Source organism: Coregonus lavaretus, assembly GCF_964263955.1.
Source record: "Coregonus lavaretus genome assembly, contig: HAP1_SCAFFOLD_223, whole genome shotgun sequence".
Taxonomy (NCBI): Eukaryota; Metazoa; Chordata; class Actinopteri; order Salmoniformes; family Salmonidae; genus Coregonus; species Coregonus lavaretus.
The window spans coordinates 639,801-654,663 of record NW_028163486.1 but is presented as its reverse complement, the minus strand read 5'-3'; the positions used below and the strand labels follow the sequence as shown (position 1 = coordinate 654,663).

Below are 14,863 nucleotides of genomic sequence, written 5' to 3'. Positions count from 1 at the left end.
TACCACTGTTGTGTCGTCGGCAAACTTAATGATGGTGTTGGGGTCGTGTCTGGCCATGCAGTCATGGGTGAACAGAGAGTACAAGAGGGGACTGAGCACGCACCCCTGAGGGGCCCCCGTGTTGAGGATCAGTGTGGCAGATGTGTTGTTACCTACCCTTACCACCTGGGGGCGGCCCGTCAGGAAGTCCAGGATCCAGTTGCAGAGGGAGGTGTTTAGTCCCAGGATCCTTAGCTTAGTGATGAGCTTAGAGGGCACTATGGTGTTGAATGCTGAGCTGTAGTCAATGAATAGCATTCTCACGTAGGTGTTCCTCTTGTCCAGGTGGGAAAGGGCAGTGTGGAGTGCAATAGAGATTGCATCATCTGTGGATCTGTTGGGGCGGTATGCAAATTGGAGTGGGTCTAGGGTTTCTGGGATAATGCTGTTGATGTGAGCCATGACCAGCCTTTCAAAGCACTTCATGGCTACAGACGTCAGTGCTACGGGTCGGTAGTCATTTAGGCAGGTCCTTGGGCACGGGGACTATGGTGGTCTGCTTGAAACATGTTGGTATTACAGACTCAGTCAGGGACATGTTGAAAATGTCAGTGAAGACACTTGCCAGTTGGTCAGCACATGCTCGGAGTACACGTCCTGGTAATCCGTCTGGCCCTGCGGCCTTGTGAATGTTGACCTGCTTAAAAGTCTTACTCACATCGGCTACGGAGAGCGTGATCACATAGTCATCCGGAACAGCTGGTGCTCTCATGCATGCTTCAGTGTTGCTTGCCTCGAAGCGAGCATAGAAGTGGTTTAGCTCATCTGGTAGGCTTGTGTCACTGGGCAGCTCGCGGCTGTGCTTCCCTTTGTAGTCTGTAATAGTTTTCAAGCCCTGCCACATCCGACGAGCGTCGGAGCCGGTGTAGTAGGATTCAATCTTAGTCCTGTATTGACTCTTTGCCTGTTTGATGGTTTGTCGGAGGGCATAGCGGGATTTCTTATAAGCACCTGGGTTAGAGTCCCGCTCCTTGAAAGCGGCAGCTCTACCCTTTAGCTTAGTGTGGATGTTGCCTGTAATCCATGGCTTCTGGTTGGGGTATGTACGTACGGTCACTGTGGGGACGACATCATCGATGCACTTATTGATGAAGCCAGTGACTGATGTGGTGTACTCCTCAATGCTGTCTGAAGAAAATCCCGGAACATGTTCCAGTCTGTGCTAGCAAAACAGTCCTGTAGCTTAGCATCTGCGTCATCTGACCACTTTTTTATTAACCGAGTCACTGGTGCTTCCTGCTTTAGTTTTTGCTTATAAGCAGGAATCAGGAGGATAGAGTTATGGTCAGATTTGCCAAATGGAGGGCGAGGGAGAGCTTTGTATGCGTCTCTGTGTGTGGAGTAAAGGTGGTCTAGAGTTTTTTTTCCTCTGGTTGCACATTTAACAGCTGGTAGAAATTAGGTAGAACGGATTTAAGTTTCCCTGCATTAAAGTCCCCGGCCACTAGGAGCGCTGCATCTGGATGAGCGTTTTCCTGTTGATTTATGGCCTTATACAACTCATTCAGTGCAATCTTAATGCCAGCATTGGTTTGTGGTGGTAAATAGACAGCTATGAAAAATATAGATGAAAACTCTCTTGGTAAATAGTGTGGTCTACAGCTTATCATAAGATACTCTACCTCAGGCGAGCAAAACCTCGAGACTTCCTTAGTATTTGATTTTGTGCACCAGCTGTTGTTTACAAATATACACAGACCGCCACCCCTTGTCTTACCGGTGTCAGCCGTTCTATTCTGCCGATGTAGCGTATAGCCCGCTAGCTGTATGTTATCCATGTCGTTCAGCCACGACTCGGTGAAACATAAGATATTACAGTTTTTAATGTCCCGTTGGTAGGATAACCGTAATCTTAGGTCATCCAATTTGTTATCCAATGATTGAAGATTGGCTAATAGGATTGATGGAAGAGGCAGTTTACTCGCTCGCCGTCGGATCCTTACAAGGCACCCCGATCTACGTCCACGATATCTCCGTCTCTTCCTCATGCGAATGACGGGGATTTGGGCCTTGTCGGGTGTCTGTATGATATCCTTCGCGGCCGCCTCGTTGAAGAAAAAATCTTCGTCCAATACGAGGTGAGTAATCGCTGTCCTGATATCCAGAAGCTCTTTTTAGTTATAAGAGACGATGGCAGAAACATTATGTACAAAATAAATTACAAATAACGCGGAAAAACACACATAATAGTACAAATGGTTAGAGGGCTGTAAAACGGCAGCCATCTTCTCCGGCGCTGTTTCTGCTAATCAACTGTTTGTTCTGTTTGTTCTGTTAATCAACTGTTTGTTCTGTTAATCAAATGTTTGTTCTGTTAATCAAATGTTTGTTCTGTTAATCAACTATTTGTTCTGTTAATCAATTGTTTGTTATTTTAATCAAGTGTTCTGTTAATCAAGTGTTAGTTCTGTTAATTAGTGTTAGTTCTGTTGATCAGTGTCAGTTCTGTGAATCAAGTGTTCTGTGAATCAAGTGCTCTGTGAATCAAGTGTTCTGTTGATCAGTGTCAGCTCTGTTAATCAAGTGTTAGCTCTGTTAATCAAGTGTTAGTTCTGTGAATCAAGTGTTCTGTGAATCGAGTGTTAGTTCTGTGAATCGAGTGTTAGTTCTGTGAATCGAGTGTTAGTTCTGTGAATCGAGTGTTAGTTCTGTGAATCGAGTGTTAGTTCTGTGAATCGAGTGTTAGTTATGTGAATCGAGTGTTAGTTCTGTGAATCGAGTGTTAGTTCTGTGAATCGAGTGTTAGTTCTGTGAATCGAGTGTTAGTTCTGTTAATCGAGTGTTAGTTCTGTGAATCGAGTGTTAGTTCTGTTAATCGAGTGTTAGTTCTGTTAATCGAGTGTTAGTTCTGTTAATCGAGTGTTAGTTCTGTGAATCGAGTGTTTGTTCTGTTAATCATTAATCAGTGTTAGTTCTGTCAATCAAGTGTTCTTTTACTCAAGTGTTAGCTCTGTTAATCAAGTGTTAGCTCTGTGAATCAAGTGTTAGCTCTGTTAATCAAGTGTTAGCTCTGTGAATCAAGTGTTAGCTCTGTTAATCAAGTGTTAGCTCTGTTAATCAAGTGTTAGCTCTGTGAATCAAGTGTTAGCTCTGTTAATCGAGTGTTAGCTCTGTGAATCGAGTGTTAGTTCTGTGAATCGAGTGTTAGTTCTGTTAATCAACTATTTGTTCTGTTAATCAACTATTTGTTATGTTAATCAACTATTTGTTCTGTTAATCAACTGTTTGTTCTTTTAATCAAGTGTTCTGTTAATCAAGTGTTCTGTTAATCAAGTGTTCTGTTAATCAAGTGTTAGTTCTGTTAATTAGTGTTAGTTCTGTTGATCAGTGTCAGTTCTGTGAATCAAGTGTTCTGTGAATCAAGTGTTCTGTGAATCAAGTGTTAGTTCTGTTAGTCAAGTGTTCTGTTAATCAAGTGTTCTGTTAATCAGTGTCAGTTCTGTGAATCAAGTGTTCTGTGAATCAAGTCTTCTGTGAATCAAGTGTTCTGTGAATCAAGTGTTCTGTGAATCAAGTGTTAGTTCTGTTAATCAAATGTTAGTTCTGTTAATCGAGTGTTCTGTTAATCAAGTGTTCTGTTAATCAAGTGTTCTGTTAATCAAGTGTTCTGTTAATCAAGTGTTCTTTTAATCAAGTGTTCTTTTAATCAGTGTTAGTTCTGTTAATCAGTGTCAGTACTGTGAATCAAGTGTTCTTTTAATCAAGTGTTCTGTTAATCAGTGTTAGTTCTGTTAATCAAGTGTTAGCCCTGTTAATCAAGTGTTAGCCCTGTTAATCAAGTGTTAGCTCTGTTAATCAAGTGTTAGCTCTGTTAATCAAGTGTTAGCTCTGTTAATCAAGTGTTAGCTCTGTTAATCAAGTGTTAGCTCTGTTAATCAAGTGTTAGCTCTGTTAATCAAGTGTTAGCTCTGTTAATCAAGTGTTCTGTTAATCAAGTGTTCTGTTAATCAAGTGTCAGTTCTGTGAATCAAGTGTTCTGTGAATCAAGTGTTCTGTGAATCAAGTGTTCTGTGAATCAAGTGTTAGTTCTGTTAATCAAATGTTAGTTCTGTTAATCGAGTGTTCTGTTAATCAAGTGTTCTGTTAATCAAGTGTTCTTTTAATCAAGTGTTCTTTTAATCAGTGTTAGTTCTGTTAATCAGTGTCAGTACTGTGAATCAAGTGTTCTTTTAATCAAGTGTTCTGTTAATCAGTGTTAGTTCTGTTAATCAAGTGTTAGTTCTGTTAATCAAGTGTTAGCCCTGTTAATCAAGTGTTCTCTGTTAATCAAGTGTTATCTCTGTTAATCAAGTGTTATCTCTGTTAATCAAGTGTTAGCTCTGTTAATCAAGTGTTAGCTCTGTTAATCAAGTGTTAGCTCTGTTAATCAAGTGTTAGCTCTGTTAATCAAGTGTTAGCTCTGTTAATCAAGTGTTAGTTCTGTTAATCAAGAGTTAGTTATGTTAATAGAAGTCAGACATAATAGGAAAGAAACAATACAAAGAGGAAAACATCATATTAGAGGGCTGTAGATGGACGACAATAACAACAGAATGGACGACAATAACAACAGAATGGACGACAATAACAACAGAATGGACAACAATAACAACAGCATGGACAACAATAACAACAGAATGGACGACAATAACAACAGAATGGACGACAATAACAACAGAATGGACGACAATAACAGAATGGACGACAATAACAGAATGGACGACAATAACAGAATGGACGACAATAACAACAGAATGGACGACAATAACAACAGAATGGACGACAATAACAACAGAATGGACGACAATAACAACAGAATGGACGACAATAACAACAGAATGGACGACAATAACAACAGAATGGACAACAATAACAACAGAATGGACGACAATAACAACAGAATGGACAACAATAACAACAGAATGGACAACAATAACAACAGAATGGACGACAATAACAGAATGGACGACAATAACAACAGAATGGACAACAATAACAACAGAATGGACAACAATAACAACAGAATGGACAACAATAACAACAGAATGGACAACAATAACAACAGAATGGACAACAATAACAACAGAATGGACGACAATAACAACAGAATGGACAACAATAACAACAGAATGGACAACAATAACAACAGAATGGACAACAATAACAACAGAATGGACAACAATAACAACAGAATGGACAACAATAACAACAGAATGGACGACAATAACAACAGAATGGACAACAATAACAACAGAATGGACAACAATAACAACAGAATGGACAACAATAACAACAGAATGGACGACAATAACAACAGAATGGACAACAATAACAACAGAATGGACAACAATAACAACAGAATGGACGACAATAACAACAGAATGGACAACAATAACAACAGAATGGACGACAATAACAACAGAATGGACGACAATAACAACAGAATGGACAACAATAACAACAGAATGGACGACAATAACAACAGAATGGACGACAATAACAACAGAATGGACGACAACAACAACAGAATGGACAACAATAATAACAGAATGGACAACAATAACAACAGAATGGACAACAATAACAACAGAATGGACAAGTCACCTGAGTTAAAATGTAACTCCTCTGGGCCTCCTCTATGACCACCAGGCTGGCGTTGATGTAGTCGTTCTCTGCCTTCTCCAGTTTAACTCTGCTGTGATCAACTACACAGACAACCACAGAGGAGAGAAGTAATATATTAACAACATATCCAAGTGAAAGACAAGTTTATGTATGTATTGAATTGCCTCATTGAGGACAATAACATTTTCTGAATCTGAAGTTGGTATCATACAGCTATCAATGTGGTACGTAAGACAACAACAACGAAACCTTTTAAAAAACGAACAAGATATAAAGGGGTATGAAGTCACTTACATGGATTGACATCTCTGTATCGGTTCCGGTTGCGATTTTCTGGATATTTAGCAACTTTGAAAGGGCATTCATGGGACTGATTCCGTATTTCCTGCAGACAAACAAACGGTTCAGTCATCACAGACTTATAGACTATGAATGGTTTCTCTATAGGCCTGCACACAAGGTCAGACTACTTTAGATAGATTTCACAGAATCAGACCATGTTTAGCTAGATCCTCTGGTCACACTGATAGGATGGATGATGCTGTGGGCACTGAATGGAACCTCATGTATTACTGGTAGGATAACGGTTTAGGTTCGGGGGACTAGTTCAGTAGTTTATGAACAGTGGATGATGTCAGAAGAGCAGGTACTCCTTATTGATCAGGAATAATCTCATCCCTGAAATGATCATGACATAAAGGCAGGTCTCATCAGCATCACTGACTGGTCTAAAACAAGGACGGGAAACATCAACTCAGGGAGAAAGGCAGTTCATCATCTTTAGGAGTGTCTTTTAAAATTAAAGACAGCGGATTGCTATAAACTCATAACACAATCTGCCACACTTGGCAGCAACCAATGGATGTTTAAAAGGTTAAAACCGCTGACCAACAAATTCAGGAAATAGTTGTCATCTGCGATTGCCCAAATAAACACTTGTGCTCACTAATTGGAAGCACCAGCAGGGTTTTGAATCTGTTGACAAACCATCTCTGCGCCTACACAGATGGTAATGCTTCGCCGCAACCTTCGCTCTCTCTCTCCCACTACTCTCTCCTCTTCCATCCTATCATCTCTTCCCACTGCTCAATCCTTCTCCCTCCAATCTCCTGATTCTGCCTCCTCAACCCTCCTCTCCTCCCTTTCTGCATCCTTTGACTCCCTGTGTCCCCTATCCTCCCGGCCGGCTCGGTCCTCCCCTCCAGCTCCGTGGCTTGATGACTCATTGCGAGCTCACAGAACAGAGCTCCGGGCAGCGTAGCGGAAATGGAAGAAAACTAAACTCCCTGCCGACCTGGCATCTTTTCACTCCCTCCTCTCTACATTTTCTTCATCTGTTTCTGCTGCTAAGGCCACTTTCTACCACTCTAAATTCCAAGCATATGCCTCTAACCCTAGGAAGCTCTTTGCCACATTCTCCTCACTGCTGAATCCCCCCCCCCCCCTCTGTGGATGACTTCGTCAACCACTTTGAAAAGAAGGTTGACGACATCCGATCCCCGTTTGTTAAGTCTAATAACACTGCTGGTCCTGCTCACACTGCCCTACCCTATGCTTTGACTTCTTTCTCCCCTCTCTCTCCAGATAAAATCTTGCGACTTGTGACTGTAGGCCGCCCAACAACCTGCCCGCTTGACCTCATCCCCTCCTCTCTTCTCCAGACCATCTCCGGTGACCTTCTCCCCTACCTCACCTCGCTGATCAACTCATCCTTGACCGCTGGCTATGTCCTTTCCGTCTTCAAGAGAGTGAGAGTTGCACCCCTTCTCAAAAAACCAACACTCGATCCCACTGATGTCAACAACTACAGACCAGTATCCCTTCTTTCTTTTCTTTCCAAAACTATTGAGCGTGCCGTCTTTAGCCAACTCTCTTGCTATCTCTCTCAGAATGACCTTCTTGATCCAAACCAGTCAGGTTTCAGGACTGGTCATTCAACTGAGACTGCTCTTCTCTGTGTCACGGAGGCTCTCCGCACTGCTAAAGCTAACTCTCTCTCCTCTGCTCTTGTCCTTCTAGACCTGTCTGCTGCCTTTGATACTGTGAACCATCAGATCCTCCTCTCCACCCTCTCCGAGCTGGGCATCTCCGGCGTGGCTCACTCTTGGATTGCGTCCTACCTGACCGGTCGCTCCTACCAAGTGGCGTGGCGAGAATCTGTCTCCGCACCACGTGCTCTCACCACTGGTGTCCCCCAGGGCTCAGTTCTAGGCCCTCTCCTATTCTCCCTATACACCAAGTCACTTGGCTCTGTCATATCCTCACATGGCCTCTCCTATCATTGCTACGCAGACGATACACAACTAATCTTCTCCTTTCCCCCTTCTGATAACCAGGTGGCGAATCGCATCTCTGCATGTCTGGCAGACATATCAGTATGGATGACGGATCACCACCTCAAGCTGAACCCTGGCAAGACGGAGCTGCTCTTCCTCCCGGGGAAGGACTGCCCGTTCCATGATCTCGCCATCACGGTTGACAACTCCGTTGTGTCCTCCTCCCAGAGTGCGAAGAGCCTTGGCGTGACCCTGGACAACACCCTGTCGTTCTCCGCTAACATCAAGGCGGTGACCCGATCCTGCAGGTTCATGCTCTACAACATTCGGAGAGTACGACCCTGCCTTACACAGGAAGCGGCACAGGTCCTAATCCAGGCACTTGTCATCTCCCGTCTGGATTACTGCAACTCGCTGTTGGCTGGGCTCCCTGCCTGTGCCATTAAACCCCTACAACTCATTCAGAATGCCGCAGCCCGTCTGGTGTTCAACCTTCCCAAGTTCTCTCACGTCACCCCGCTCCTCCGCACACTCCACTGGCTTCCAGTTGAAGCTCGCATCTGTTACAAGACCATGGTGCTTGCCTATGGAGCTGTGAGGGGAACGGCACCTCCGTACCTTCAGGCTCTGATCAGTCCCTACACCCAAACGAGGGCATTGCGTTCATCCACCTCTGGCCTGCTGACTCCACTTCCTCTGCGGAAGCATAGTTCCCGCTCACCCCAGTCAAAACTGTTCGCTGCTCTGGCACCCCAATGGTGGAACAAGCTCCCTCACTACGCCAGGACAGCGGAGTCACTCACCACCTTCCGGAGACATTTGAAACCCCACCTCTTTAAGGAATACCTGGGATAGGATAAAGTAATCCTTCTATCCCCCCCCCCCCCCCCCCAAAAAATAAAAATAAAAAATAAAAATTGTAAAGTGGTTATCCCACTGGCTATAGGGTGAATGCACCAATTTGTAAGTCGCTCTGGATAAGAGCGTCTGCTAAATGACGTAAATGTTAAATGTAAATGTAGCTGGCAATCTAATCATTGGCAAGATTAGCAAATTTAGGCATGACATGCCAGCAACAAACGTTGACACTACACATCCAAGTATATCCAAGCCCCCATTCTCATCGACGGGGCTGTAGTGGAACAGGTTGAGAGCTTCAAGTTCCTTGGTGTCCACATCACCAACAAACTATCATGGTCCAAACACATTAAAATAGTCGTGAAGAGGGCACGACAAAGCCTATTCTCCCTCAGGAGACTGAAAAGATTTGGCATGGGTCCTCAGATCCTCAAAGAATTCTACAGCTGCACCATCGAGAGCATCCTGACTGGTTGCATCACCGCCTGGTATGGCAACTGCTTGGCCTCCGACCGCAAGGCACTACAGAGGGTAGTGCGTACGGCCCAGTACATCACTGGGGCCAAGCTTCCTGCCATCCAGGACCTCTATACCAGGCGGTGTCAGAGGAAGGCCCTCAAAATTGTCAAAGACTCCAGCCACCCTAGTCATAGACTGTTCTCTCTGCTACCGTACGGCAAGCGGTACCGGAGTGCCAAATCTAGGTCCAAAAGACTTCTCAACAGCTTCTACCCCCAAGCCATAAGACTCCTGAACAGCTAATCATGGCTACCCAGACTATTTGCACTGCCCCCCACCCCATCTTTTTATGCTGCTGCTACTCTGTGAATTATTTATGCATAGTCACTTTAACTCTACCCACATGTACATATTACCTCAACTAGCCGGTGCCCCCGCCCCGGTACCCCCCTGTATATATAGCCTCCCTGCTGTTATTTTATTTGACTTCTGCTCTTTTTTTCTCAACACTTTTGTTGTTGTTTTATTTTACTTTTTTTATTAAAAATAAATGCACTGTTGGTTAAGGGCTGTAAGTAAGCATTTCACTGTAATGTCTGCACCTGTTGTATTCAGCGCATGTGGCCAATAAAATTTGATTTGATTTGATATCTGACCAAATTATGAAAGACAAACGTTGTAATTTTGATTTCCGTAAAGTGAGTGTGGAAGAGGTGAAAAAAGTATTGTTGTCTATCAACAATGACAAGCCACCGGGGTCTGACAACTTGGATGGAAAATTACTGAGGATAATAGCGGACGATATTGCCAATCCTATTTGCCATATTTTCAATTTAAACCTACTAGAATGTATGTGCCCCCAGGCTTGGAGGGAAGCAAAAGTCATTCTGCTACCTAAGAATAGTAAAGCCCCCTTTACTGGCTCAAATAGCCGACCAATTAGCCTGTTACCAACCCTTAGTAAACTATTGGAAAAAATAGTGTTTGACCAGATACAATGCTATTTTACAGTAAACAAATGGACAACAAACTTTCAGCATGCTTATAGAGAAAGACATTCAACAAGCACAGCACTTACACAAATGACTGATGATTGGCTGAGAGAAATTGATGATAAAAAGATTGTGGGGGCTGTTTTGTTAGACTTTAGTGTGGCTTTTGACATTATCGATCATAGTCTGCTGCTGGAAAAACGTATGCGTTATGGCTTTACACCCCCTGCTATATTGTGGATAAAGAGTTACCTGTCTAACAGAACACAGAGGGTGTTCTTTAATGGAAGCCTCTCCAACATAATCCAGGTAGAATCAGGAATTCCCCAGGGCAGCTGTCTAGGCCCATTACTTTTTTAAATCTTTACTAATGACATGCCACTGGCTTTGAGTAAAGCCAGAGTGTCTATCTATGTATGCGGATGACTCAACACTATACCAGGTGGTGTCAGAGGAAAGCCCTCAAAATTGTCAAAGACTCCAGCCACCCTAGTCATAGACTGTTCTCTCTGCTACCGCACGGCAAGCGGTACCGGAGTGCCAAGTCTAGGTCCAAAAGACTTCTCAACAGCTTCTACCCCCAAGCCATAAGACTCCTGAACAGCTAATCATGGCTACCCGGACTATTTGCACTGCCCCCCCACCCCATCCTTTTACGCTGCTGCTACTCTGTTAATTATTTATGCATAGTCACTTTATCTCTGCCCACATGTGCATATTACTTCAACTACCTCAACTAGTCGGTGCCCCCGCACATTGACTCTGCACCGGTACCCCCCTGTATATATAGCCTCCCTACTGTTATTTTATTTTACTTCTGCTCTTTTTTTTCTCAACACTTTTTTGTTGTTGTTTTATTTTTACTTTTTTGTTAAAAATAAATACACTGTTGGTTAAGGGCTGTAAGTAAGCATTTCACTGTAATGTCTGCACCTGTTGTATTCAGCGCATGTGGCCAATAAAATTTGATTTGATTTGATTTATACATGTCAGCTACTACAGCGACTGAAATGACTGCAACACTTAAAGAGTTGCAGTTAGTTTCAGAGTGTGTGGCAAGGAATAAGTTAGTCCTAAATATTTGGAACAAATCCTTCACTAAACTCCAAACCTGAATTAAATTTTGTAATAAATAATGTGGAGATTGAGCAAGTTGACATGACTAAACTGCTTGGAGTAACCCTGGATTGTAAACTATCATGGTCAGAACATATAGCGCTGTTCTACCTTCTTAACAGCACTATCAACAAGGCAGGTCCTACAGGCTCTAGTTTTATCGCACCTGGACTACTGTTCAGTCGTGTGGTCAGGTGCCACAAAGAGAGACTTAGGAAAATTAGCTCAAAACAGGGCAGGACGGCTGGCCCTTGGATAAACACAGAGAGCAAACATTAATAATATGCATGTCAATCTCCTGGCTCAAAGTGGAGAAGAGATTGACTTCATCACTGCTTGTGTTTGTGAGAGATGTTGAAATGTTGAAAGCACCGAGCTGTCTGTTTGAACTACTGGCGCACAGCTCGGATACCGATGCATACCCCACAAGACATGCCACCAGAGGTCTCTTCACAGTCCCCAAGTCCAGAACAGACTATGGGAGGCACACAGTACTACATAGAGCCATGACTACATGGAACTCTATTCCACATCAGGTAACTGATGCAAGCAGCATAATCAGATTTTAAAAATACATAAAAATACACCTTATGGAACAGCGGGGACTGTGAAGCAACACAAACATAGGCACAGACACATGCATACACACACGGATTTTGTGTTGTAGATATGTGGTAGTGGAGTAGGGGCCTGAGGGCACACACTTAGTGTGCTGTGAAATATGTTATAAATGTATTGTAATGTTTTTTAAAATGTATAACTGTCTTAATTTTGCTGGACCCCAGCTAATGGGGATCTATAATAAATACAAATACTATCGAAAAGAGAACAACCGTTAGCTAAGTAGCTGGCTAGCTGGCTAGATAAACCTCTTAGCGAGGATGTCGTTAGTAACCGCATGCATGCGCACGCTAAAAACTCCAGATTGTTGGCTTTGAGTCTAGCTAAGTATTGTTGTGCGCCATCACCGAAAAGAGATGTCTAAAGACAGAAAAGTAAAAGGCAACAAGAGAACTAAGAAATAAACATCCCCTGCGTATTTCTACGAATAGCTGCTATTTGCGTGCGTAAATAGCAGCTGACACTGGTGCTGCTAGCTGCATTAGCTAAGCTAACAGCTAGCTAACTTACTATGTATAAGTTCTGCCACCGGCCCTCTGAATCCATGTCCTTAAAGTCCTGGTCCATTTTTAAAGTGTTATTTTATCAATATGGATGATAACTATAAATTATTTAAGTCATTACTTGTTTTAAAACAAAGCCATTCGCAAAAAAAAAAAACGATTACAGACTTTCTCAGTGTAGTTGACGTCTAATACGGGGTGATGTGCGCATGCGCCATTAGGGGTCCTTCGGTAATGTTCGTCACTAGTTGCCACAAAGTCATAAACTCAGCCTGTTTCTACAATTTCTAATTTTAAACTGTGATTTTAAATCTAACCTTAACCAAACCGCACTGCTAACCTTATGCCTAACCTTAAATTAAGACCGAAAATCTATTTATTTGTATGAATGTTTACGATATTGACTTTGTGGCTGTGGTAACTAGAGGAAACCTTCGGGATCTGTCAAAAACAAAGATTTTCTATGTCATTCGAGATAATAAATGCTCACCTTTTTAAGGCATATTAGTGACTGCGGCCTGGTTTCGAGAGAATAATTAATTCATATCGTTTGGGACTATAATATAGTTTGCTTTGGCACAATTTGGCAGTCAAATATTATGAAGTGGCGTATTTCAGCTTGGCAGTGAAACTACTGTAGCGACCCGCACAGACAGCTGTGTGTTATGTGTTAGGCTAGTAGATGGTTGTGTTGTACCTACCAGTACCCAGTGTTCGCGGGGTCCGACATGTCAATCAACCTGCTATCTGCCAATCACGGGAATGCCTGGAATGTTCTGATGCCGGGCATCCTGGCGGTTGGCGGAGTGGCGTGGAGGGGGGTTGGGCAGGGGGATGGAGCATTGGAAGTTAAGACCAGGTTTAGCCTTTGTTCTCTCTCTTTTTACGTCTGGGCTTCACAAGAGAAGGTCACGATTGGCTTGTGGGTTATCTTTCATTTATTTGGCGTGGGCTACGGCCAAACAGTAGCCTGTGTGAAGTTGGTTTAATAAACCGTCCATTCGTAAACTCAATCCTCTGTCTGGACAGTTGTTCTTTTATGATCTAGTCAGGTCATTACATTGGTGTCAGAAGTAAAAACGTTGATAAAAGTTAGCCAGCTAGCTAGCTGACTTCTGTGGCTAGCTACCGTAGGTGAGAACGGGGGTTGAAGATGCTTCGAGGGAATCCGAAAGTGAAGGTGGAGGTATTATGGCCAAGGAGGTGCGTGTGCATGGACGTCGGGGGTTCTGGCTGAGGAGATCGCCAGGGCATCGGAGCCCAGAGGCCGCTTGAGGGAGGACGTTAGAGTGATGGCGGCTGAAGCGGGCATGAGTGCTTCGTCGACTGTGTTTCGCGCGGATTCTGGTGGGCGGACCGAAGGGGTGACGTCGACGCGGCGGGACGAGGAATCTGGGGCTCAGGATGTAAACAAACATGGCGGCGCCCAGTTCCCGGCTGCGTCCGTATCCGTTAAGACCCCGAAGTATTCCGGTAAGGAGGATTGGGAAGCTTTTCATGCTCAGTTTGAACTGTTAGCTCATTTTAGGGGGTGGTCGGATGAAGATAGGGCACTGCAGTTGGCTTTATGCCTCACGGATGAAGCTCTGGCCTGTTTGATATTGATTAGCCCCGCGGACAGACGTGATTATGGTGCTTTAGTGGGAGCACTGAGGAGGCGCTATGGACAGCGTGTACAGCCCGGGCTACTGCGCTCCGAACTGAGTAATAGACGCAGGCAGCCTGGAGAGCCTCTACGGGTGCTAGCTAATGACATTGAGAGCCTCTCTCGGCGGGCATATGCTCACATGCCCCCCTCCGTGCAGAGCGAGCTAGCACGGGACCAGTTCATACAGGCGCTCTCTCCTACGGAGCTGCGCATACAGACCCAGCTGGCTCATCCTGAGTCATTGCAGGTAGCCTTGGAGATGGCTTTGGAGAGGGAGCTGGTGTGGGCTGGGGCTTCAGCTGGGGCTTTGGTGGGGGTGCAGGGAGACAGACCCTCTGTGCGAGCTGGGGGGCAGAGCAGCCCGGAGCCGGAAAAGCCTGCATGGGTGGCTGAAATGACAGAACTCATTCGTGCTGTGTCGCTACAGGCGGCACGAAACACACGCCCTGGTCCCAGGGTCTGCTGGGGTTGTGGCCAGCCAGGCCATCTGCACCGAGATTGCCCCATGTCCCCCAGAGTTCAGGGAAACGGCTCGGGGTCCGCATAGACCGGGTAGTGCGGACCCCTGGCTTTCTATCTCAAAACCACCATCTTCTTCAGGAGGAGCCCACCGGCACAGACGGGGAAGCAAGGCTCCACTTCCCCCAGAAGCAGACGAGGGCAAGCGGATGGAGCCTGTTGTTGTGGTGGGCCGGACCTGTGTTGGGGACTTTTGTCATGTCCCTGTCACTGTGGAGGGGGTGCCCT

General features: G+C 44.5%; 1 protein-coding gene across 1 annotated transcript in view; it reads right to left on the bottom strand.

Moving 5' to 3' along the window:
• The window catches only part of ptpn2b (protein tyrosine phosphatase non-receptor type 2b), a gene marked incomplete at its 3' end in the record, with an annotated part of 48,221 nt that extends 35,548 nt beyond the window's left edge, over positions 1 to 12,673 (bottom strand). The window contains exons 1-3 of the mRNA XM_084192955.1: positions 12,476 to 12,673; positions 5,938 to 6,028; positions 5,623 to 5,723 (exon numbers count right to left, since the gene is read on the bottom strand). Coding sequence (XP_084049081.1) covers positions 5,623 to 5,723; positions 5,938 to 6,028; positions 12,476 to 12,532 — 249 coding nt within the window. The 5' untranslated portion in view covers positions 12,533 to 12,673. The remainder of the gene's footprint in view (positions 1 to 5,622; positions 5,724 to 5,937; positions 6,029 to 12,475) is intronic.
• Positions 12,674 to 14,863: the final 2,190 nt, after the last annotated feature.